This window comes from Oncorhynchus mykiss, chromosome 23, assembly GCF_057628025.1.
Source record: "Oncorhynchus mykiss isolate SJ-2025 chromosome 23, ASM5762802v1, whole genome shotgun sequence".
Taxonomy (NCBI): domain Eukaryota; kingdom Metazoa; phylum Chordata; class Actinopteri; order Salmoniformes; family Salmonidae; genus Oncorhynchus; species Oncorhynchus mykiss.
In genome coordinates, this window is record NC_143044.1 from 26,337,193 (window position 1) to 26,364,537 (window position 27,345).

General features: G+C 42.6%; 1 protein-coding gene across 1 annotated transcript in view; it reads right to left on the bottom strand.

Moving 5' to 3' along the window:
- Positions 1–2,577: 2,577 nt before the first annotated feature.
- loxl4 (lysyl oxidase-like 4) overlaps positions 2,578–27,345 on the bottom strand; it is a 60,388-nt gene continuing 35,620 nt past the window's right edge. Inside the window, exons 9-15 of the mRNA XM_021580870.3 lie at positions 26,753–26,920; positions 22,542–22,704; positions 21,936–22,179; positions 10,522–10,637; positions 10,160–10,296; positions 4,796–4,907; positions 2,578–4,648 (exon numbers count right to left, since the gene is read on the bottom strand). Of these exons, the coding sequence (XP_021436545.3) occupies positions 4,578–4,648; positions 4,796–4,907; positions 10,160–10,296; positions 10,522–10,637; positions 21,936–22,179; positions 22,542–22,704; positions 26,753–26,920 (1,011 nt within the window). The 3' untranslated portion in view covers positions 2,578–4,577. The remainder of the gene's footprint in view (positions 4,649–4,795; positions 4,908–10,159; positions 10,297–10,521; positions 10,638–21,935; positions 22,180–22,541; positions 22,705–26,752; positions 26,921–27,345) is intronic.

A 27,345-nucleotide genomic window follows, 5' to 3' on the forward strand; every position in this document is an offset into this window, starting at 1 on the left:
AACGATACTCGTTATAATTTTGTTACGGAGCGTGAAGTACAGGGATGGGCAGCTCCAGTCATGAAGGGTTGTAGTGTGTGCAGGATTTTGTTTCAGCCCAGCTCTGACATACCTGATTCCACTAATGGTGGCCTCAATTGGCTATTCAAATAATTTTTTTGAGCTGGGATGGGACAGATGCCTGCACTCACTGTGGCACCTTCTCCAAAATAAAAAGTACTTTAACAGCATTGTGGCAAACTCATCATGAATGGGCCATGAGTTTTTCTCAATCATGTGATCTGAAGAGGGGAAAAAAGCCCAGAGTTTTTCCAAGTCATGTCACAGGGTCAGGAAATGGTCCTGACCTGAGAATACAGTCAATAGAAGTAATATGAGGAGAAAGAAACAGATAGGGGAGACAACTTGTATCATGATGGTTTTTATTGATTCACAGTAATGAATGTAGTGATATTTGTGCTGTAACTCATCTATGCAGCCAAGCCCTCTAGCCAGTACTTAACCACAGCTATCCCAACTATTCCATTGGCAAAATGTCACAAAGTCCATTTCCATACACCAATTATGCATAACAACATCATCAAATACTCAAAATAAATCACTTTAGCAAAGGGATTAACATGAAACAAATCTTAAATGTGAAACCATTTGACATAAGAATTGATAATTTATTTCATGAAAGAATACTTTGGTCACACATGAATCAAAGATTTGGTTTTGGGAGTTATTTGAGTCTCTGAGAGCACAAGCTTTCTATATGAATATTAAATAAGCACCCTAGCTCACACATTCAGCTTACACTGCATACCGTTTCAAAACATTATCACATATGACAACCAGTTGGCAAACTGGCCATGTAGCATTATAGATATCCCAACGCTAGATATTCCAACAGCATGGATATGCGTACATACAGTAAAATATATGATGTAGATGTGATGGATAAGAATCCAAAACTGTTATTATTAAAGTTATGGAACATAATACAAAAATTAAATAACAACACATATAATAGACTATGTTATTATGTCAATAGCAACTGTACACAAGCACAATACAATTAAAAAACACAAATATTAAGTTATAAAATGTTTTTTGACATGATTAAATACCCCTGTAGAGACACCTCTAAACTGTATTTAGTATGATTTAATCTACAGCTTTTATTGATTAAAAAGTGTGTGTGTGTGTGTGTGGGGGGGGGGGGGGGGGGATGTGGGTTAACTTAATACTGTTTCATAATAACATGGAGGTGTTTTGTGATATAAAAGTTGATGAAGACAAGACGGCAATAACTAAAGCCCATGAAATGTGTATTGAGTGGGCAGGGAACCCAAAGAGATCTGCTAAAGATATTCATTAAAAAAACTATTCAAAGTCTAAGCTGTTGGGGGGGTGGGGGGGGGGGGGGGTTCTAAGCTGACATATGGAATTGTTTTAAGAAGGTCATACCATGGATCATTTAGCTATTTGATTTTGAATTTTAGGACCCATTTAGGTATCAAAAATATTGAATTTGGCCTTTACTACCATAGCCCATAGAAACGCATTGACTAACACATTCAAAAATGGCAAGAAACAGACAATCAATAAATCATAAGGAAAAGGAGATATGAAAGCTCAGGAAATATTTGCATTTAATTGACACATATTTAACACCTTATTTTTGTTGGTTTTAAACTACCTCCATACTACCATGCGTTTGTATGGGTTGCCTTTAGATAAGTCCTGTGACACTTGTGGGGATCGTAGAACAAAACGGAGAACACAATCGTGTTTGTGAGTCTCCACTTTCTATAGGCGTTTTTAGGCCAAACCGTTCGGATGCTACAGAGGTTTTTGTGAGAAGACAGATTTTCGGGATGTCTCGTGGTCTGACAAACAGCACTGTAGCTCTGTCACTTTCCACCGCAGATGCGGGAAGTGCAACATAGGCGGATTGAGATGCAGCCCATGCAAAGAAGAACTGATTAATTAATCTAGCATAAACTGACAGATTTCTATATAGATTGGTGCGTCAATAGACTCTAGGGGGTTTTAAGGAACTCTAGTGTTTACAGCCGACCACGCCACATTCTAGTGTCCTGTCAGTCTTTTAAGAGCACAGGGGAAGGTCTGCATACTAGCTTTGAGCCAGATTTGTTTCCATTTTAGCCAACTCATGTAAAAGACAAAAGATAAGGATAAAACACAAACAGATCCATCTACCAGTCAGCTATGGCATACATGCCACAAACATGGATGACTCAAAATGGAGACATTGTATAGAAAATCGAACATTCCACCGATACTGATTCAACTGGGAAATGGATAGATACAGTATATTTGAAATACTGCAGGGATGAAGCAAGGTTCAACTTCTAATCTGCTTTTAGCTTGTATCAGTTCCCAACAGCAGCACCAGCAGCAGCTGTTGACTGTTTGAATCCAGCAGTTTATTTTGCTCTCAGACAAACATGTTGTTCTCTTTAGGAGCTCAGTATGCCAGTTATGCGGTTTCTGCAGTAGTGGCCATGGTGGATTTTCACTGGTAGTAAAATCTGTTGTGTTGCCCACGTCAAGGCTTCTCCTCTTTCCTTTTCTTTCTTTCTCTTTGATCTCTCTCTGCTAGTGGAGGCTGCTGAGGGGAGAACAGCTCACAATAATGGCCGGAACAGAGCAAATGGAATGGCATCAAACACCTGGAAACCATGTGGTTGATGTATTTTATACACCACAGATTCCGCTCCAGTCATTACCACGAGCCCGTTCTCCCCAACTAAGGTGCAGCCAACCTCCTGTGCTTTCTGCCCATTCAAAGGCAGTGTTCTCTATCTCTATCAGTCTGTTTCTCTCTGGTCCTCTCTGTCAACCTTTTTCTGTTACCTCTCTACCCCCACCCTCTCTCTTTCCCTTCCCTTCCCCCTCTCTCCCTCTCTAGTCTGTCTATCCTACCCAGGCCTATAGATGGTGACAGTAGAGTTCACAGTTGCAGTGTTTCTCTTGTGTACGCCCCATGCTTACCCTAACTCTAACCCAAATACAGCTAATTAAAGGCTTTTTATACACTGCCTACCTGGCTGCCACAGAACTGTGGGTTTACCGCCAAACCTGCTTTCACTCACACTGGAAAGGCCATGTAAAGGAAAAGAGGAAAGTGCACCGAGATGGTTGGCACAAAGCTGTCTCTCAGTTTGACATTTGGTGAAAGGAATAGGAAAAGTTAAGATGATACAACCCTTTGAAGTTACACTCTAAGAAAATATTTTCTACCTGGAACCCAACATTTTTTTTTCCTGGAACCAAAAAGAGTTCTATCTAGAACCAAAAACAGTTCTCCGAGCTACAGGGACAGCCAAAGAACCATCGGTTCTAGGTAGACCCTTTTTTCTAGTGTATAACCTAGATAGTGACTTATTGGGTGAAAATGTGTTTGTTTTATATGTTTAATCAATATAAAAAGTATGCAAGCGTTAGCCTTAAATAATTTAACCTGCAGCATTACATATTATGAAAAGATTTGCACCAAAAGCATTGAAATTCAGTTAACACAGTAAAGAATAAAGTAAACTACATCAAGTTACATTTTCTTGGCTGGTATCAAGATAAAATCACAAAAGCCAACTTGAAGGCCTTCATGTAATAGTAATTTAAAAACAGAAGAGAGAAATGTTTACTAACTCAACACTATTTCATTTTGTGTATCAGTTCTACTGTAGTTACAGTATTTTGAGAAAAAATGGTTAACACATCAGAATATGACTATCTGCACAATAATAAAACAGCTAATTAAATTGTAAAAACTAAGATAAACGGTTCATACACAACTATGTATTCAAACCCGGGCCTTGAGGTCCACTGTAGAGCTACGGACATCAAAGTCTACAGGAAGGTTGTGATTTGGTTAAACAGTACCAATATTGTGATAATGTAGATGTAGGAGACATTTGTCCAGACAGACCAACAGTCAAACAGATAACGCAGAACTCTTTTCAGTCATTCTTTCCCCTTTCCTGGGACGCGGGTATACGGGACCAAGCATATGTTTGGGGTTTTAGGCTGGATTTCTGTACAGCTGGGTTTCTGTACAGCACTTTGAGATATCAGCGGATGTAAGAAGGGCAATATAAATACATTTGATTTGACATGTTAGTCATTTTAAATCATGGACAGACAATAACAATTTAATCTTAATCAGAATTAATTCATACAAACTTTGAGTAGCTAAATTACTAGTAATCCACATTCAAAAAACTAACAAATGACCTAACAGTTGATTGAAATCATACCATTTTAATTATCCATTGTTAACTGAACTCATTTGGTTGCCTTGGTGACACCTGTCCTGCTCTCAGTTGCTATTGACTGTTGGGTGTGGTAAGGGTGATGGTCTTCTCCTGGTTGTGGTGTATTTTGGGTAGTGTAGCCAACAGCAGGTCAGGGCGGTGGACAGGTGCAATTCCGTGAGTCCTCTAGTGTTGTGGGGCAGGAGTCCCTGGACCCACCAGACCCCAGGCCACCCTGAGAAGTCTATGTTCCGAGCTCTGAGCCCTCTTCGCTGGGCACCAGACTGTGCCAACGCTGGGCCCTGAATGGGCCTAGACAAAGTTATTGGAGATCTGCCGTTGGTGCTCGAACAGGTCCTCAATCTCTGCACTGTACGCATCACCTGGTAGAAGAAACAACATACAGTTAGAGAGCGAACGAGCGAGAAGGAGAGAGAGAGATTGAGGAAGAGAGACAGAGAGAGAGAAAGACAGGGATAGAAAACAAGAGTGTGAATGTGTGTTAACAAGAGTGAAATAACTTCCCATACCTGCGTGACATCCATACATGTATGCTCTGTGTCCGTCGTATTTGCATCGACATCTCATCACGTTGTTCTGGAAGTCCGATTCAGCCATGTCTAACGAAGGGTTAACTTCCACCTGCAATATGACAAAGACAGAGGATATAGCTATTAGTATAGTCTGTATGCAATGTCAATGGACTGAGTGCACTAAACCAGAGCAGGCAGAACAAAAAACACATATTTGAAATGGGACTGATTAACTTTACTGTACTCAAATAGAGATTGTACTTGTTCTTTGTGCACGTATCAGTAGTTGACTATACTTGAGCCCTGTAATGGACCAGAGCCAGAGAGTAATGACAAAGTTATTACAATGTAAGAGAATTATGGTTGTCTGATCTCCTGACTTGCAGCCACTAACTCAATTCTTACCACACTGCTTTATTAGAAGAGGAGTTTATTATTTTGTCAAAGGGTGGACTTTAGCTTCCCTATTTAACAAAATGTTCACTGATCTATGTGTGGTTTCACCAATGATTGATCAAAACGTATTGCTGATTGCCCTTAATTGAGTGCATGCATTTGCTGTGACTTGGAGATCTTCTGTGCTTAATTGTATGAAGTTTTTTAACCACCCTCCTCCTGTGATTGGGGCTTCCCCTAAACTACTGTAGTTCACGCCCTCTGCCTCCTTTATAACCTGCGGTGCACGTGGAGTACAAGATGCAAGCTGTCAGTGCAAACTACAAAGGTCTAAGCTGCAGGGCCTGGTTGGAGCTAGCTCCTAGTGGCGTCCATCCTAACATAGTCTGCCCTGCGTTCAAGGTTGTTGAAGTTCTCGATCCAAGCGCCACTCCCCGTGCTCCCATATGCTTGCGGTGATGGTATCTTCACCAGGTATTTGTTATGATGATGAAATGATGTACAATGTCATTTATTTGCTCTTAAAGTGTCAGTAGCGCGATTGTAGTCCTAGGTATTCTAATTGTTTGGATTAGTGTGCAAGCCACCATCCAGGTATGTATTGATTGCTATCTATATTGGTAAACAGAAAGAAATTGCCAGTTGGTTTGTAATCTTCTAACTGAAGAATATTGTAATTAAAAATATATATTATTGATCAAGTGTTGCCTGGTCCATTGCATTGGTCATGACCCAGCTAAATAGGTGGCCTGTCACAAACCTGTGTGTCTTCATAAGGTTGAGGTGTCACCCTCTCATTTAACAGAAACTGCCATTTAAGGTAACCATAGTTGGCAGGTGTTACAATTTCATTTCATTCTTACCCCTCAAGTCTCCCAGCCGTACCAGACCCGTGGCGTGGAAGAGAGAGGAGTAATAGCTTGCATCCCAGATAGCACCATATTCCCTATGTAGTGCAGTACTTTTGACCAGAGCCTATAGGGCTCTGGTCAAAAGTTGTGCATGATATGGCAACTAGGGTATCATTTGGGTCACACCCATAGAGTAATAATATGTGCAGAGTGCGCTAGCATCCACCGGACTGAAAGAGACATCTGAAATAAAGATTAGTTGGATGTAAAATTGTTAGATGTTCTCTGTCATTAAAAGTCAGTCATGGTTGGTATTGTTTTTATAGTTAGTCTTATTCCTTTCCATAAAACAGTGGGATGGCTTTTCCATATTTCAATAGGAGAAATAAATACAGGACTTTTCTCTCCATATAGAGGGACGGATGGATGAGATCCCCATTTGCTCTTTGAGTAGCAATCAAGTTGTAAAGATGTATAATGTCAAGACACTATAATAAAACCATTGTTTGTCCCATTCTGAGAAACATAAAATAAATGCTGGAAGACACTGCTTCAATAGCAGCCTGAGGAAAACTCATCAATAGTTTTGACTACTGTATGCAAGGTTGTAAGTTTAGCATAAATGTTGAGTAACAAACATATTTTCACCCATTGGGTGTACATGCTGAGAGTTGTATGGTTCGTCACAGGACTAAAGTATGACCATTCCATATGCCCAACTGAGTCTCACTATTTGAGTTATAACTGAAGAATCTGTCAGAGGAAGCATCAACCTGTTTGCTTCCACTTTTCTGTGCTGTTCATTGTAATGTCATTCTGTTTACATTTTTCATGTTAAAATCAAAATCGATCACAATAAAAGCCTCAAACATCGCCTATGCAGTCGACTACATCGGCTAAAATTACTCTTGGCTCTTAACTTAAAGAACACCTTTAAGTTGAGTTGAGGACATGAATTAAAGGAGTCATTTAGTTGGAGGTTAAAAAGGTGCAGTAGTTACAGAGTGCATTACCATGACTGTATACGTTTCTGTAATAGGTGCTATTCCGAGCTTTACCATGTTCTAATAGGCTGTTATTCACCAGTCTAACAGTCTACTTTCACAGCTGCTGACATAGCCATTCTCTTCTGTAAGCCCACACACTCCGGCGCGCACACACTCGCGCGCACACACACACATGCGTGCGAATGCAGGAAAACACAGGCAGGCAGGCTAAAACACACACACACACACACACACAAACACACGGTGATAATACTGAGGGCCCATTTTCCCTTATAGCCACTATGTAAACCTACTACACCCACTTTAAATACAGGATGCAGCCAGTAACACAGGAAAGCAACTCTAAACTTCACCAACAAAAAAACGCCAGAAGAACTTGTTCAAGTTTGTGAATGCACAAAACCTAGCCTCTGTTGAAATTAGTGTTGGACTTGGTCATCTGTAGCCGGTTGGCTTGGGCCATCGGAATGTGTAACAGAGTGAGAAAAGGCCTGTAAGAACAGCGACGGAATTGTATGGGGGGAAATGAACTGTTTCTAATGGTGGTGGTGGTGGGGGGGGTTCTAACGGAACTATTTCTAACCCTGCGTGGTTCAAGGACAGAGCTTCTAGATCTTTATTAAATGTCCACCTCTCTCAAATGTAGATAGCAGTGTCGCTGGATGCTTGAAATACATCCACAGGTACACCTCCTTCAACTGATGCCAATTAGCCTCTTAGAAGCTTCTAAAGCCATTACATAATTTCCTGGAATTTTCCAAGCTGTTTAATTAAAGGCACAGTCAACTTAGTGTATGTAAACTTCTGACCCACGAATTGTGATACAGTGAAATAATCTGTCTGTAAACAATTGTTGGAAAAATGACTTGTGTTATGCACAAAGTAGATGTCCTAACCGACTTGCCAAAACTATAGTTTGTTAACAAGAAATATGTGGAGTGGTTAAAAAAACGAGTTTTAATGACTCAAACCTTGGTGTATGTAAACTTCCGACTTCAACTGTATGTTAGCACAGCTGAAATATTTTCTGCTGATTAAAGAAGCAATAAAACTGGCCTTCTTTAGACTAGTTGAATATGTGGAGCATTAGCATTTGTGGGTTCAATTACAGGCGCTGAATGGTGCACCCCACTGAATAGGCCCTGAAGTTTGAATAATGGAGATTGTATAACAGGGGCTTCCTTTGTCAAAACTATACATTAGTTACATGCATCTGGGCAATTTCACGGTAAGGTAACAGAGTGACACTGAGACTCAGATTTTTCAAATGTATGTCAAGCCACAACCAATGATTACAAAGTTAAACAAACCATACAACTGCACAAAGACTACTTTTAACAATTTCCTCTATCATTTTACAAAAATAAATGCACTTGAAAAACAAGTTTGTGCTGTTTATGCCGACATTCTGTTCCCCAACTTTGCATCTACACTGTTCTTCAAGTAAATTCCTTTTTGTAAAATTTTCTGTGGAAAACGTTGTATGGTTTGTTTAACTGTACAATTATCGTTTTTTGTTTGACATACATTTTAACGTGAAAAATCGGAGACTCAGTGTCACTCTGTTACTATAGGAATTGCCCATCTTTATCACTCACCCCTGTCCTCCTCTTCCTCCTAGTCTCCCAAGCACTCTCCTCGTCCTCTCCTGTTCTCATCCTCTCTTCTTCTCATCCTCTCTTCTTCTCATCCTCTCTTCTTCTCATCCTCTCTTCTTCTATCCTCTCTTCTTCCTCTCTTCTTCTATCCTCTCTTCTCATATTCTCTTCTAACTCTCCTTCTATCCTGTCCTCTCTACTTCTGTCCTCTCTTCTCATACTCTCTTCTAACCTCTCTTCTTCTATCCTATCCTCTCTTCTTCTATCCTCACTTCTCATACTCTCTTCTATCCTCTCTTCTTCTATCCTCTCTTCTTCTATCCTATCCTCTCTTCTTCTAACCTCTCCTTCTATCCTATCCTCTCTACTTCTAACCTCTCTTCTCATACTCTCTTCTAACCTCTCTTCTTCTATCCTATCCTCTCTTCTTCTATCCTCTCTTCTCATACTCTCTTCTATCCTCTCTTCTTCTATCCTCTCTTCTTCTATCCTATCCTCTCTTCTTCTATCCTCTCTTCTTCTATCCTCTCTTCTTCTCCTCCTCTCTTCTTCTATCCTCTCTTCTCATCCTTTCTACTTCTATCCTCTTCTTCTATCCTCTCCTCTTCTCATCCTCGCTTCTTCTCATCCTCTCTTCTTCTATACTCTCTTCTTCTCCTCCTTTTCTCCTCATAGCTGTGGCAGGGCCACCACCTGTAATTATGCCCTGCTCTACATGCCTAAAATACATATGTCCATGTGTGTGTGTCCGTGAACATGTGTGTGTGTACTTCTATCACAGAGACATGCAGGGTGATTAAATAAAACAGGCTGTGACACTTAGAGAGTGTGTGATGAAACAGGGAACCGTCTTCACTGTAACCTCTCAACTGACTCCCATGGCTTAGGTAGCACAGTCTTTAGGGAACAAATTTTTACCACAACCCCCCTCTCATTAGCAGGGATTAATTAGGTAGTACCAGTACTTACGGGGGTGCTAGTTTCCCTGTAACCCCTCTCTCATTAGATAACAGATATCAGTGAGTTTTACTGGGGGAGCTAAAGCTAGTCTCACCATAACCCTCATTAACAGATAGAGTGTTTCACTGTAGCAATGTTGACTGTTACCCATGGCTTTCCCATGGCTGAGATATAAAAAGAATCGAGAGCCTAATTGGCCCCTGGGATGGCATACTGGGATTAGTAGTCTGAGACAGAAGTGGTGGCTGGTGGGAGTTGGAGTATTTGATGTATCCTGAGGTGACGCCCACAAGGACTGCTGATGAACATGAGACAGGGTCATGACAAAAAGGGAGTGTGTGTGTGTGTGGGGGGGGGGGGGGGGTAATACAACATAGCTGTCTCTCATGTTATCACATATCACAGAGGAGGGTCAGTCACAAACATGTCATACTTCAACATACTTACAAAAAAAAATTGCGCGGTACAAAGGAACCAATGAGATAGTCAGCACCTTTGTGCGTGTGTGTGTGTGTGTGTGTGTGTGTGTGTGTGTGTGTGTGTCTGTACCTGGAAGATGTAGTCTCCAGGCTTGACATCGGTGATGTCAATCCACTGACAGTCGATGTCGTGGCGATACGTATCCCAGCAACCCACTGAGATGCCCTGGTCGCCCATGTTGTAGCAGGAGAAACGCTTATGCAGACCTGACACACAGACCAGAACATTGACTTTACTCTTCAACTTGAGGTTTTTGGAGCCAGTTTCAGTGACTCAAATAAATAAAATTAAAACAGATTAACCATGGTCCAGGAATAATTCAGGTCATGGACAGCATATGAAGCCAAGTTATTTAAAATAAATGGCTGTTATAAATGTTAATAGCATGTGACATTGCTGTGGCATCCATGTTAATAACATGGTGTTATTACCTTCAGGGCAGTATGTATCCTCCAGACAGAAGCTGGCCTTGTGTCCCTCAGCTATTCTGGTTCCATTCAGAGTCAACAGGTCATAGTGAGTGAACACCTCTATGCTGTGGTAGTGCCTGGTAACACAGAATAATAGGGTGTGTGTATGTGTGTGTGTTTCAGAATGACAACAGTAGGTCCCCATGTCTGGTAGCCTAGTGACCTCACCACTAAAACATGGGGCAGGGTGTCAGAGTGACACCTCTCGTAGAAACTTGTTTTAGAACTTGATAGGTAGCACGGCTCACACACAGAGGTGTTTACACACTCACAGTGAATGGGGGGCATTGAAACTCACCCACACACATTCATGCATTCACGTGCACACACACAGGAAAGTAATGCATGCAAGCACACACGCATGCATGAACTAAGACATGCACGAACATGTGCAGATACAAACACACCACTCCTGTGTTATTGGAACAGATTAAGAAAGGCGGGGCGGCCCTGTACAACCCCCAGACTGTGTAACACAGAGTGGCTCAGTCATATCTCAATGTAGCTCAATGTACTCATTAAGACACACACAGTCATTACACACACACATTCAGTGGACAGCTAAGGAATCTGGGTAGATGACAACATGCCGCCAGGCCACCCCCAACCTACTGGAACAGAATACACACATACACAGAACTCTACAGAGAACACACTGAGGAGGGTTAAATAGCTCCTTCTTTTCCGATGACGACAGTCAGAACACACTCTCGTCATCTGACAAGAAATGGCCTTAATTGGGGGCAAAAGTTCCTGACTTGATAGAAGACCAGGATAGAGGAATGTGTCACATGTATAGGTGGTGAAATGATGTAATTTATATCAAAGTAACTGACCAATGACTAACTACCACTAAGGCCAATCAACAAATACTGGTTTCTATGTGACCCTATGAGCCAGTTTTTATACAAACGCCATCTATTAACTTACGTTGAGGTGACAATAGGTTGAATATTTTGTTAGTGTCAGCAGTATGAAAAGTGATGCTACGAAAGTGAGGAGTCATTCGCTTGCAACGTTCTGAACAATGACACCCACTAAGATTCCAGTACAACAGAACAGCAACATGTGTATTCATAACATTATCAAAGCAAAGCTTTATGTGGGCCATACGTTTCCGTGAGTAATGTTCTGTACAAACAGCAGTTATTGTACTTAATGGCAATGAGGTCATACCTTCACATGTTTTCTAACCTGTCACTAACTCAATTCAGTTCAAGTCAATAAGACATTATTCATCCCACACAGACCTTTAACCTGCCACTAACTCAATTCAATGCAAGTCAATTAGACATTATTCCTCCCACACAGACCTCTAACCTGCCACTAACTCAATTCAGTTCAAGTCAATAAGACATTATTCCTCCCACACAGACCTCTAACCTGTCACTAACTCAATTCAGTTCTAGTCAATAAGACATTATTCATCCCACACAGACCAATTGTGTCCCACAAGTGCCAATTATCCCATTACAGCTGTACAATGCAAGTCCGTGGTGATGGTTTCCATAATAATGCAACTTAGAAACATTTACCTGAAGCATGGTCAGCCAGAGCCACAACTTCCACTACCAACTACTTATTTTATGTATTTATTTATTTATTTCACCGGTATTTAACCAGGTAGGCTAGATGAGAACAAGTTCTCATTTGCAACTGCGACCTGGCTAAGATAAAGCATAGCAATTAGACACATACAACAACACAGAGTTACACATTTATAATGACTGACAACCACAGCTAACCACAACAAGCAGGCTGTGTCGATCTAGGACTAGGACTCCAACAGCCTCCCTTGGAGTGTAACTAAGGTTGTTTTCCCGGGTTCGGTTTCCTGGAGCATTTGTGAGAATTTTACAAAATATATTTTGCCCTCACTAAACCTGAAAATACAGTGGGGAGAACAAGTATTTGATACACTGCCAATTTTGCAGGTTTTCCTACTTACAAAGCATGTAGAGGTCTGTAATTTTTTTCGTAGGTACACTTCAACTGTGAGAGACGGAATCCAGAAAATCACATTGTATGATTTTTAAGTAATTAATTTGCATTTTATTTGAGTATTTGATCACCTACCAACCAGTAAGAATTCCGGCTCTCACAGACCTGTTAGTTTTTTTTATAAGAATTCCTCCTGTTTGAACTCGTTACTTGTATAAAAGACACCTGTCCACACACTCAATCAAACAGACTCCAACCTCTCCACAATGACCAAGACCAGAGAGCTGTGTAAGGACATCAGGGAGAAAATTGTAGACCTGCACAAGGCTGGGATGGGCTACAGGACAATAGGCAGCTTGGTGAGAAGGCAACAACTGTTGGCGCAATTATTAGAAAATTGAAGGAGTTCAAGATGACGGTCAATCACCATTGGTCTGGGGCTCCATGCAAGATCTCACCTCGTGGGGCATCAATGATCATGAGGAAGGTGAGGGATCAGGCCAGAACTACAAGGCAGGACCTGGTCAATGACCTGAAGAGAGCTGGGACCAGAGTCTCAAATAAAACCATTGGTAACACACTACGCCGTCATGCTCAATCCAGCGCATGTCCAGGCCCATCTGAAGTTTGCCAATGACCATCTGAATGATCCAGAGTAGGAATGGGAGAAGGTCATGTGGTCTGATGAGACCAAAATAGAGCTTTTTGGTCTAAACTCCACTCGCCGTGTTTGGGGGAAGAAGAAGGATGAGTACAACCCCAAGAACACCATTCCAGCCGTGAAGCATGGAGGGGGAAACATCATTCTTTTGGGATGCTTTTCTGCAAAGGGGACAGGACGACTGCACCGTATTGAGGGGAGGATGGATGGGGCCATGTATTGCGAGATCTTGGCCAACAACCTCCTTCCCTCAGTAAGAGCATTGACGATGGGTCGTGGCTGGGTCTTCCAGCATGACAGCGACCCGAAACACACAGCCAGGGCAACTAAGGAGTGGCTCCGTAAGAAGCATCTCAAAGTCCTGGAGTGGCCTAGCCAGTCTCCAGACCTGAACCCAATAGAAAATCTGGAAGAGTGGGCAAAAATCCCTGCTGCAGTGTGTGCAAACCTGGTCAAGAACTACAGGAAACGTATGATCTCTGTAATTGCAAACAAAGGTTTCTGTACCAAATATTAGGTTCTGCTTTTCTAATGTATCAAATACTTATGTCATGCAATAAAATGCAAATGAATTACTTAAAATCATACAATGTGATTTTCTGGATTTTTGTTTTAGATTCTGTCTCTCACAGTTAAAGTGTACCTATGATAAAAATTGCAGACCTCTACATGCTTTGTAAGTAGGAAAACCTGCATAACCTGCATAATTGGCAGTGTATCAAATACTTGTTCTCCCCACTGTAACTTTTTCTGAATGTGATTTGCGAGACGTACATTCTACATGACATGAGCAAGCCAGCTTGTTTACAACAGGCAAAAAGTTCCACACGACTCGCTCTATCTACCTGGTACTCTGGTCGTGGATCTTGGACCCGCTACTCACGCAGGTCCAGGATTAATTTCAGCCAGGGTTTATAGCATGGATCAGGCTACCTAATACCCCAGAATACAGATCATAAAGGAATATGTGAAAACTCCCTAACTCCTACATATTATATAGAGCTATAAGGGATTTCCTCCTCTTCTTCCGAAGAGGAGAGGCGAGAAGGATCGGAGGACCAATATGCAGCGTGGTAAGTGTCCATGGTTCTTTTAATAAGAAATACTACACATGAACACGACTGAAATACAAAAACAATAAATGTGAAACTAACAAAAACCCAAAACAGTCCCGTGTGGCACAAACACTGACACAGGAAACAAACACCCACAAACAAACAGTGAAACCCAGGCTACCTAAGTATGATTCTCAATCAGAGACAACTCATGACACCTGCCTCTGATTGAGAACCATACTAGGACGAAACATAGAAATCCCCAAATCATAGAAAAACAAACAGACTGCCCACCCCAACTCACGCCCTGACCATACTAAATAATGACAAAACAAAGGAAATAAAGGTCTGAACGTGACAAGAGCTGGGAATTGCCACGATACAATTGTATCACTATACTTACGTTCCGATACGATATGTATTGCGATTCTCACAATTCTATATGTATTGCGATTTGATATTGTGATTTTATTGCGATTCAATGTTCCAAACATATCGCTCACCTGCTGCAGAGGGACAAGAGAGAGCCATGAGAAAAGAAAAGTGCTGAAAACAAACTATGAAGGAGCTTTGAAGGAAAAATAGTGGCTTTTTGGTGCAGGTACAGAAAACTAGTGCAAATATAATACTATGCTTTTGTGAAAACAATACGGTACAATATATCATAAATAATGATATCCCCATATGTAACTGTATCAACCACATCCCCTTCATAGAGGTCAGCCACATCCCTTCAGGGAGGTCAACCACATCCCCTTCATAAAGGTCAACCACATCCCCTTCATAAAGGTCAACCACATCTGTTTCATAAAGGTCAACCACATCCGCTTCCTAGAGGTCAACCACATCCCTTTCATAGAGGTCAACCACATCCCCCTCATAAAGGTCAACCACAGCCCCTTCATGAAGGTCAACCACATCCATTTCATGAAGGTCAACCACATCCCCTTCATAAAGGTCAACCATATCCCTTTCATAGAGGTCAATCACACCCCCCTCATAGAAGTAAACCACATCCCCTTCATAGAGGTCAACCACATCCCCTTTATAGAGGTCAACCACATCCCCTTTATAGAGGTCAACCACATCCCCTTCATAAAGGTCAACCACAGCCCCTTCATAAAGGTCAACCACATCCCTTTCATAAAGGTCAACCACCTCCCCTTCATGGAGGTCAACCACATCCCCTTCATAAAGGTCAACCACATCCCCTTCATAGAGGTCAACCGCATCCCCTTTATAGAGATCAACCACATCAACTTTATAGAGGTCAACCACATCCCCTTCATAAAGGTCAACCACATCCCTCTCACAGAGGTCAACCACATCCCCTTCATAGCGGTCACCCATATCCCCTTCATAGCGGTCACCCATATCCCCTTCATAGAGGTCTAACACATCCCCTTCATAGAGGTCACCCACATCCCCTTCATAAAGGTCAACCACATCACATCCATAGAGGTCTACCACATCTCATCCATAGAGGTCTACCACATCACATCCATAAAGGTCAACCATAACCCAAGTATAAAGGTCAACCACATCACATCCATAATGGTCAACCACATCACATCCATAAAGGTAAACCACATCCCATCCATAAAGGTCTACCACATCACATCCATAGAGGTCTACCAAATCACATCCATAGAGGTCTACCACATCCCCTTCATAGAGGTCAAACACATCCCCTTCACAAAGGTCTGTCACATCACATCCATAAAGGTCAACCACATCCCTTTCATAAAGGTCAACCACATCCCATCCATAGAGATCTACCACATCCCCTTCATAGAGGTCAAGCATATCACATCCATAGAGGTCAACCACATCCCATCCATAGAGGTATACCACATCCCCTTCATAGAGGTCAACCACATCACATCCATAGAGGTCTACCACATCCCCTCCATAAAGGTCAACCACATCCCATCCATAAAGGTCAACCACATCCCATCCATAAAGGTCTACCACATCACATCCATAGAGGTCTACCAAATCACATCCATAGAGGTATACCACATCCCATTCATAGAGGTCAAACACATCCCCTTCACAAAGGTCTGTCACATCACATCCGTAAAGGTCAACCACATCCCTTTCATAAAGGTCAACCACATCCCATCCATAGAGATCTACCACATCCCCTTCATATAGGTCAAGCATATCACATCCATAGAGGTCAACCACATCCCATCCATAGAGGTATACCACATCCCCTTCATAGAGGTCAACCACATCCCATCCATAGAGGTCTACCACATCCCCTCCATAAAGGTCAACCACATCCCATCCATAAAGGTCTACCACATCACATCCATAGAGGTCTACCAAATCACATCCATAGAGGTATACCACATCCCCTTCATAGAGGTCAACCATATCACATCCATAGAGGTCAACCACATCCCATCCATAGAGGTATACCACATCCCCTTCATAGAGGTCAACCACATCCCCTTCATAAAGGTCAACCACAGCCCCTTCATAGAGGTCAACCACATCCATTTCATAAAGGTCAACCACATCCCCTTCATAAAGGTCAACCATATCCCTTCCATTGAGGTCAACCACACCCCCCTCATAAAAGTAAACCACATCCCCTTCATAAAGGTCAACCACATCCCTTTCATAAAGGTCAACCACATCCCCTTTATAGAGGTCAACCACATCCCCTTCATAAAGGTCAACCACAGCCCCTTCATAAAGGTCAACCACATCCATTTCATAGAGGTCAACCACATCCCCTTCATAAAGGTCAACCATATCCCTTTCATAGACGTCAACCACACCCCCCTCATAAAAGTAAACCACATCCCCTTCATAAAGGTCAACCACAGCCCCTTCATAAAGGTCAACCACATCCCTTTCATAAGGGTCAACCACATCCCCTTCATAGAGGTCAACCACATCCCCTTCATAAAGGTCAACCACATCCCCTTCATAGAGGTCAACCACATCCCCTTTATAGAGATCAACCACATCCCCTTTATAGAGGTCAACCACATCCCCTTCATTAAGGTCAACCACATCCCTCTCATAGAGGTCAACCACATCCCTCTCATAGAGGTCAACCACATCCCCTTCATAGCGGTCACCCACATCCCCTTCATAGAGGTCTAACACATCCCCTTCATAGAGGTCACCCACATCCCCTTCATAAAGGTCAACCACATCACATCCATAGAGGTCTACCACATCACATCCATAGAGGTTTACCACATCACATCCATAAAGGTCAACCATAACCCAAGTATAAAGGTCAACCACATCACATCCATAATGGTCTACCACATCACATCCATAGAGGTCTACCACATCACATCCATAAAGGTCAACCATAACCCAAGTATAAAGGTCTACCACATCACATCCATAATGGTCTACCACATCACATCCATAAAGGTCAACCACATCCCATCCATAAAGGTCTACCACATCACATCCATAGAGGTCTACCAAATCACATCCATAGAGGTCTACCACATCCCCTTCATAGAGGTCAAACACATCCACTTCACAGAGGTCTGTCACATCACATCCATAAAGGTCAACCACATCCCTTTCATAGAGGTCAACCACATCCCCTTCATAGAGGTCAACCACATCACATCCATAGAGGTCTACCACATCCCCTTCATAGAGGTCAACCACATCCCATCCATAGAGATCTACCACATCCCCTTCATAGAGGTCAACCATATCACATCCATAGAGGTCAACCACATCCCATCCATAGAGGTATACCACATCCCCTTCATAAAGGTCAACCACATCACATCCATAGAGGTCTACCACATCCCCTTCATAGAGGTCAACCATATAACATCCATAGAGGTCAACCACATCCCATCTATAGAGGTCTACCACATCCCCTTCATAGAGGTCAACCACATCCCCTTCATAAAGGTCAACCACAGCCCCTTCATAGAGGTCAACCACATCCCCTTCATAAAGGTCAACCACATCCCCTTCATAAAGGTCAACCACATCCCCTTTATAGAGGTCAACCACATCCCCTTTATAGAGGTCAACCACATCCCCTTCATAAAGGTCAACCACATCCCCCTCATAGAGGTCAACCACATCCCTCTCATAGAGGTCAACCACATCCCCTTCATAGCGGTCACCCACATCCCCTTCATAGAAGTCTAACACATCCCCTTCATAGAGGTCAACCATATCCCTTTCATAGAGGTCAACCACACCCCCCTCATAAAAGTAAACCACAGCCCCTTCATAAAGGTCAACCACATCCCTTTCATAAAGGTCAACCACATCCACTTTATAGAGGTCAACCACATCCCCTTCATAAAGGTCAACCACAGCCCCTTCATAAAGGTCAACCACATCCCCTTCATAGAGGTCAACCACATCCCCTTCATAAAGGTCAACCACATCCCCTTCATAGAGGTCAACCACATCCCCTTTATAGAGGTCAACCACATCCCCTTTATAGAGGTCAACCACATCCCTCTCATAGAGGTCAACCACATCCCTCTCATAGAGGTCAACCACATCCCCTTCATAGCGGTCACCCACATCCCCTTCATAGAGGTCTAACACATCCCCTTCATAAAGGTCAACCACATCACATCCATAGAGGTCTACCACATCACATCCATAGAGGTCTACCACATCACATCCATAAAGGTCAACGATAACCCAAGTATAAAGGTCAACCACATCACATCCATGAAGGTCAACCACATCACATCCATGAAGGTCAACCACATCACATCCATAAAGGTCAACCACATCCCATCCATAAAGGTCTACCACATCACATCTATAGAGGTCTACCAAATCACATCCATAGAGGTCTACCACATCCCCTTCATAGAGGTCAAACACATCCCCTTCACAGAGGTCTGTCACATCACATCCATAAAGGTCAACCACATCCCTTTCATAAAGTTCAACCACATCCCATCCATAGAGATCTACCACATCCCCTTCATAGAGGTCGACCACATCACATCCATAGAGGTCTACCACATCCCCTTCATAGAGGTCTACCACATCACATCCATAGAGGTCAAACACATCCCATCCATAAAGGTCTACCACATCCCCTTCATAGAGGTCAACCACATCCCATCAATAGAGGTCTACCACATCCCCTTCATAGAGGTCAACCACATCACATCCTCAGAGGTCTACCACATCCTCTTCATAGAGGTCAAACACATCCCATCCATAGAGGTCTACCACATCCCCTTCATAGAGGTCAATCACATCCCATCCATAGAAGTCAACTACATCCCATCCATAGAGGTCTACCACATCCCCTTCATTGAGGTCAACCACATCCCACCCATAGAAGTCAACCACATCCCTTCCATAGAGGTCTACCACATCCTCTTCATAGAGGTCAAACATATCCCATCCATAGAGGTCAAACACATCCCATCCATAGAGGTCAACCACATCCCATCCATAGAAGTCAAACACATCCCCTTCATAGAGGTCAACCACATCCCCTTCATAGAGGTCAACCACATCACATCCATAGAGGTCTACCACATCCTCTTCATAGAAGTCAAACACATCCCATCCACAGAGGTCAAACACATCCCATCCATAGAGGTCTACCACATCCCCTTCATAGAGGTCAACCACATCACATCCATAGAGGTCAACCACATCACATCCATAGAGGTCAAACACATCACATCCATAGAGGTCTACCACATCCCCTTCATAGAACTCAACCACATCCCATGCATAGAAGTCATCCACATCCCATCCACAGAGATCAAACACATCCCTTCCATATAGGTCAACCACATCCCATCCATAGAAGTCAAACACATCCCCTTCATAGAGGTCTTCCACATCCCATCCATAGAGGTCAACCACATCCCATCCATAGAAGTCAACCACATCACACCCATAGAGGTCAAACACATCCCATCCATAGAGGTCAAACACATCCCATCCATAGAGGTCAAACACTTCCCATCCATAGAGGTCTACCACATCCCCTTCATAGAGGTCAACCACATCACATCCTCAGAGGTCTACCACATCCTCTTCATAGAGGTCAAACACATCCCATCCACAGAGGTCAAACACATCCCATCCATAGAGGTCTACCACATCCCCTTCATAGAGGTCAACCACATCACATCCATAGAGGTCAACCACATCACATCCATAGAGGTCTACCACATCCCCTTCATAGAGGTCAACCACATCCCATCCATAGAAGTAAAACACATCCCATCCATAGAGGTCAAACACATCCCTTCCATATAGGTCAACCACATCCCTTCCATATAGGTCAACCACATCCCATCCATAGAAGTCAAACACATCCCATCCATAGAGGTCAAACACTTCCCATCCATAGAGGTCTACCACATCCCCTTCATAGAGGTCAACCACATCACATCCTCAGAGGTCTACCACATCCTCTTCATAGAGGTCAAACACATCCCATCCATAGAGGTCTACCACATCCCCTTCATAGAGGTCAAACACATCCCATCCACAGAGGTCAAACACATCCCATCCATAGAGGTCTACCACATCCCCTTCATAGAGGTCAACCACATCACATCCATAGAGGTCAACCACATCACATCCATAGAGGTCTACCACATCCCCTTCATAGAGGTCAACCACATCCCATCCATAGAAGTCAAACACATCCCATCCATAGAGGTCAAACACATCCCTTCCATATAGGTCAACCACATCCCATCCATAGAAGTCAAACACATCCCCTTCATAGAGGTCTTCCACATCCCATCCATAGAGGTCAACCACATCCCATCCATAGAAGTCAACCACATCACACCCATAGAGGTCAAACACATCCCATCCATAGAGGTCAAACACATCCCATCCATAGAGCTAAAACACTTCCTATCCATAGAGGTCTACCACATCCCATCCATAGAAGTCAACCACATCCCATCCATAGAGGTCTACCACATCACATCCATAGAGGTCAAACACGTCCCATCCATAGAGGTCTACCACATCCCCTTCATAGAGGTCTACCACATCCCATCCATAGAGATCAAACACATCCCATCCATAGAAGTCTACCACATCCCCTTCATAGAGGTCAAACACATCCCCTTCATAGAGGTCAAACACATCCCCTTCATAGAGGTCAAACACATCCCATCCATAGAGGTCTACCACATCACATCCATAGAGGTCTACCACATCCTCTTCATAGAGGTCAAACACATCCACTTCATAGAGGTCAACCACATCCCCTTCATAGAGTTCAACCACATCCCCTTCATAGAGGTCTACCACATCACATGCATAGTGATCAACCACATCCCATCCATAGAGGTCAACCACATCCCCTTCATAGAGGTCTACCACATCCCCTTCATAGAGGTCAACCACATCCCATCCATAGAGTACAGTGATATAGTAATATAGCTCATCACAAGTATTGCAATAGAATTTTCCAGCTACTACTAAGTATATGGCAAGGCATTGTAAAACTACAACTACCACAATCCCTTCATGATGTGAAACAGGACAAGTACAATACCTAAAACTAAAATTTCTAGAACTACAAAGCCCCTGACCCCCCAAAAAATACCTGTGACACTGGTGCCATGTCCAATACACCCTGGTAGCCCTAGGTCGAAAGTCAGCCTGTATCATGTTTATTATGCCAAAGGCTGCAACTACCACAAATCATATAGACATCATAAAACTACAACTCCCACAACACCTCTTACCTATGACATGCGTGCCATGTCCAAGACTCTCTGGTAGCCCTAGGTCTGAAGTCGGCCCGTCCCATGTTCATAATCCTGGAGGAGAATCGTAGCAGGCGGCGGTGTCCGTAGGGCCAGTTCATTCTGGCAGCGGAGGATGACAGACAGTTCTCCTCGTTGGCACAGGTCAGCAGGTGTATGGGTCGGTCCTCTAGGTAAACTGTCTCCTGAACCAGTTGGGCATCTAGTACCAGGTCAGGGGCAGCTAGGGGGCAGAGGAGAGGGGTGAGTGGTTTGGGGTAATTTAGGCATGTATGGGGGTCAAGGATGAAAGGTAAATCAGGTATTACAGGAAACAATAGGTCAAGGGCCAATAAGGGAAGGGGAGGGTTAAAGCTTAATCAGAGATGACCAAAAACCAAGTTCACATTCAGAAAGCAAACAGGAGAACACTTTTTCAAGCGGAAGACTGAAAATAAGTGCTAATATTGGAGTTCAGGTACTTCAGTTTCAAACCGTTTTCACCCATTTCTTGACATTTGAACAGAACCATTGGCAGGATCTGTTAAGATTACACAGTTGAAGAGAGCTAGCCAGGTGGACAGGTGTGCTTTGATAATGACTCACTCTCTGAACAGGTGACCCCTGCAGCATTAGTCCCACCCCCTCGGGGACAGTGTATATGGTTGTTACGGCGACACTGTTGGATTGACAGCTCAGTTCCAACACAGTGGGTTCCACTTAACACCAACTCTGCTGCGTTACGATCCCCAGCCCAGTACCACGTCTCCTAGAGAGAGAGAGAATGTTTAACTTTTGTACATTACTTTTCTTTCCTCCGTCATCCTGAGAATTGAAAGAAATGCTTTTTGAGAGTTTTTTGTTCGACTTCATGGGGATTTCAACTATTGGCACACATCCCTTTCCTAAATACCCTCTGTACTGTAGATGTACTGTAGATATGTATATTTAAAAATAATGTATTTATGGATAGTTGAGATTTTTCCTGCACCACCCATCCACTCACAGACTAGCTTTTGTATAAACATAATGCAGACTGACACACACACAAGCGCACACACAATTAACACACACTTCCCCTTGGGGTATGGGTAGATACAGTCATTTAGCACTGTACAGTATTTAGCTGCTGAATGGTCAGGTGACGGTCAGCTGTGGAAATGGCGGTAGGTCTGCAAGTCAGTTACGTTATGACAAAATAAAGCGAGTGTTACAAAGGATTATTGTAAGGCATTAGACTGTACATGCATTATACATTCAATCATAATGCATTCATATATACATATGTATATATGTATATACAGTTGAAGTCGGGCATTTACATACACTTAGGTTGGAGTTGGAAATTTGATTTTCAACCACTCCTCATATTTCTTGTTAACAAACTATAGTTTTGGCAAGTCGGTTAGGACATCTGCTTTGTGCATGACACAATTCATTTTCCCAACAATTGTTTACAGACAGATTATTTAACTTATAACTCACTGTATCGCAATTCCAGTGGGCCAGAAGTTTACATACACTAAGTTGACTGTGCCTTTAAACAGCTTGGAAAATTCCAGGAAATGATGTCATGGCTTTAGAAGCTTCTGATAGGCTAATTGACATCATTTGAGTCAATTGGAGGTGTGCCTGTGGATGTATTTCAAGGCCTACCTTCAAACTCTGTGCCTCTTTGCTTGACATCATGGGAAAATCAAAAGAAATCAGCCAAGACCTCCACAAGTCTGGTTCATCCTTGGGAGCAATTTCCAAACACCTGAAGGTACCACGTTCATCTGTACAAACAATAGTATGCAAGTATAAACTCCATGGGACCACACAGCCATCATACCGCTCAGGAAGGAGACACGTTCTGTCTCCTAGAGATGAACGTACTTTGGTGCGAAAAGTGCAAATCCATCCCAGAACAACAGCAGAGGACCTTCTGAAGATGCTGGAGGAAACAGGTAAACAGTATCTATATCCACGTAAAGCAAGTCCTATATCAACATAACTTGAAAGGCCGCTCAGCTAGGAAGAAGCCACTGCTCCAAAACCGCCATAAAAAAGACAGACAACGGTTTGCAACTGCACATGAGGACGTAGATCGTACTTTTTGGAGAAATGTCCTCTGGTCTGATGAAACAAAAATAGAACTGTTTGGTCATAATGACCATCATTATGTTTGGATGAAAAGGGGGAGGCTTGCAAGCCGAAGAACACCATCCCAACCGTGAAGCACAGGGGTGGCAGCATCATGTTGTGGGTATGCTTTGCTGCAAGAGGGACTGGTGCACTTCACAAAATAGATGGCATCATGAGGCAGGAAAATTATGTGGATATATTGAAGCAACATCTCAAGACATCAGTCAGGAAGTTAAAGCTTGGTCGCAAATGGGTCTTCCAAATGGACAATGACACCAAGCATACTTCCAAAGTTGTGGCAAAATGGCTTAAGGACAACAAAGTCAAGGTATTGGAGTGGCCATCACAAAGCCCTGACCTCAATCCCTTAGAAAATTTGTGGGCAGAACTGAAAAAGCGTGTGTGAGCAAGGCCGTATTAACCTGACTCAGTTACACCAAGTCTGTCAGGAGGAACGGGCCAAAATTCACCCAACTTATTATGGGAAGCTTGTGGAAGGCTACCCGGAACGTAAAGTGGTGATCCTAACTGACCTAACATAGGGAATTTTTACTCTGAGTATTGTGAAAAACTGATTTTAAATGTATTTGGCTAAGGTAAGCCAAATACATTCAAACTCAGTTTTTCACAATTCCTTACATTTAATCCGAGTAAAAATTCCCTGCCTTGGGTCAGCTACGATCACCACTTTATTTTAAGAATGTGAAACGGCAGAATGATGGCAGAGAGAATGATTTATTTCAGCTTTTATTCCTTTCATCACATTCCCAGTGGGTCAGAAGTTTACATACACGCAGTTAGTATTTGGTAGCGTTTCCTTTAAATTGTTTAACTTGGGTCAAACATTTCGATTAGCCTTCCACAAGCTTCCCACAATAGGTCGGGTGAATTTTGGCCCATTCCTCCTGACAGAGCTGGTGTAACAGTGTCAGGTTTGTAGGCCTCCTTGCTTGCACATGCTTTTCAGTTCTGGCCACACATTTTCTTAAAGTTTGAGGTCAGGGCTTTGTGATGGCCACTCCAATACATTGACTTTGTTGATTCCTTTTGATTTTCCCATGATGTCAAGCAAAGAGGCACTGAGTTTGAAGGTAGGCCTTGAAATACATCCACAGGTACACCTCCAATTGACTCAAATGATGTCAATTAGCCTATGAGAAGCTTCTAAAGCTATTACGTAATTTTCTGGAATTTTCCAAGCTGTTTAAAGGCACAGTCAACTTAGTGTATGTAAACTTCTGACCCACTGGAATTGTGATAAGAGTGAGTTATAAGTGAAATAATCTGTCTGTAAAGAAAAAAAATGAATTACTTGTGTCATGCACAAAGTAGATGCCAAATACATTCAAACTCAGTTTTTCACAATTCCTTACATTTAATCCGAGTAAAAATTCCCTGCCTTGGGTCAGCTACGATCACCACTTTATTTTAAGAATGTGAAACGGCAGAATGATGGCAGAGAGAATGATTTATTTCAGCTTTTATTCCTTTCATCACATTCCCAGTGGGTCAGAAGTTTACATACACGCAGTTAGTATTTGGTAGCGTTTCCTTTAAATTGTTTAACTTGGGTCAAACATTTCGATTAGCCTTCCACAAGCTTCCCACAATAGGTCGGGTGAATTTTGGCCCATTCCTCCTGACAGAGCTGGTGTAACAGTGTCAGGTTTGTAGGCCTCCTTGCTTGCACATGCTTTTCAGTTCTGGCCACACATTTTCTTAAAGTTTGAGGTCAGGGCTTTGTGATGGCCACTCCAATACATTGACTTTGTTGATTCCTTTTGATTTTCCCATGATGTCAAGCAAAGAGGCACTGAGTTTGAAGGTAGGCCTTGAAATACATCCACAGGTACACCTCCAATTGACTCAAATGATGTCAATTAGCCTATGAGAAGCTTCTAAAGCTATTACGTAATTTTCTGGAATTTTCCAAGCTGTTTAAAGGCACAGTCAACTTAGTGTATGTAAACTTCTGACCCACTGGAATTGTGATAAGAGTGAGTTATAAGTGAAATAATCTGTCTGTAAAGAAAAAAAATGAATTACTTGTGTCATGCACAAAGTAGATGTCCTAACCAACTTGCCAAAACTATAGTTGGTTAACAAGAAGTTTGTGGAGTGGTTGAAAAATGAGTTTTAATGACTCCAACATAAGTGTATGTAAACTTCCGACTTCAACTGTATATATATATACATATACATTTACACAGTACCAGTCAAAAGACACACCTACTCATTCAAGGGATTTTCTTTATTTTACTCTTTTCTACATTGTATAATAATAGTGAAGACATCAGAACTATGAAATAACACATGGGATCATGTGGTGACCAAAAAAGTGTTAAACAAATCAAAATATATTCTATCTTTTGGATTTTTCAAAATAGCACCCTTTGCCTTGATGACAGCTTTGCACACTCTTGGAATTCTCTCAACTAGATTCATGAGGAATGGTTTTCCAACAGTCTTGAAGAAGTTCCTACATATGTGACTCAGAAAGTATTACTGAGTATTTCAGCCAACCGGTGATTTTTCAGATTTGAGGACTCAGGGACACCGTGAGTTGATGGGTGAATTGTGGGAGTCAGGGTGTACTCTAGGGGTGAAATGGCACCATATTCCCACAATGGGCTCTGTCCAGAAGTTGTGCATTATACAGGGAATAGGGTTTCATAGGTGTGTTTCCGTACCTGGTGTGCTCGGGATGCGAACCCCAGACCCAGCTGTCTACAGACCACCATGGCTTCGTTGATCCCCCAGTTCTCACTGCAGACTGACCCCCATCTCTTACGACCCCCTACATCCATCAGTACCTCCACACGCCCCTCACCTGGCTCCCTGCCCCCCGCCAATCGCACCTAGGGTAGTATGAGGAAGGAGGAGGGAGGAGAAGAAGGAGGAGGGAGAAAAATACATTTCAATTCAGTATTTTCTCAACCTGTATGTTTCGCAAGTCAGATGTTCATAATTATAAATATCTAATGACTCTATAATAATTAAATTGGTATTATAAACTGGGTGGTTCGAGCCCTGAATGCTGATTGGCTGACAGCCGAGGTATATCAGACCGTAAACCACGGGTATGACAAGACATGTATTTTTACTGCTCTGATTACACTCGTAAGCAGTTTATAATAGCAATATGGCACCTCAGGGGTTTGTGGTAGGCACTGGTATATTGGCTATATACCACACCCCCTCAATCAATCAAATGTATTTATAAAGTCATTTTTACATCAGCCGATGTCTTAAAGTGCTGTACAGAAACCCAGCCTAAAACCCC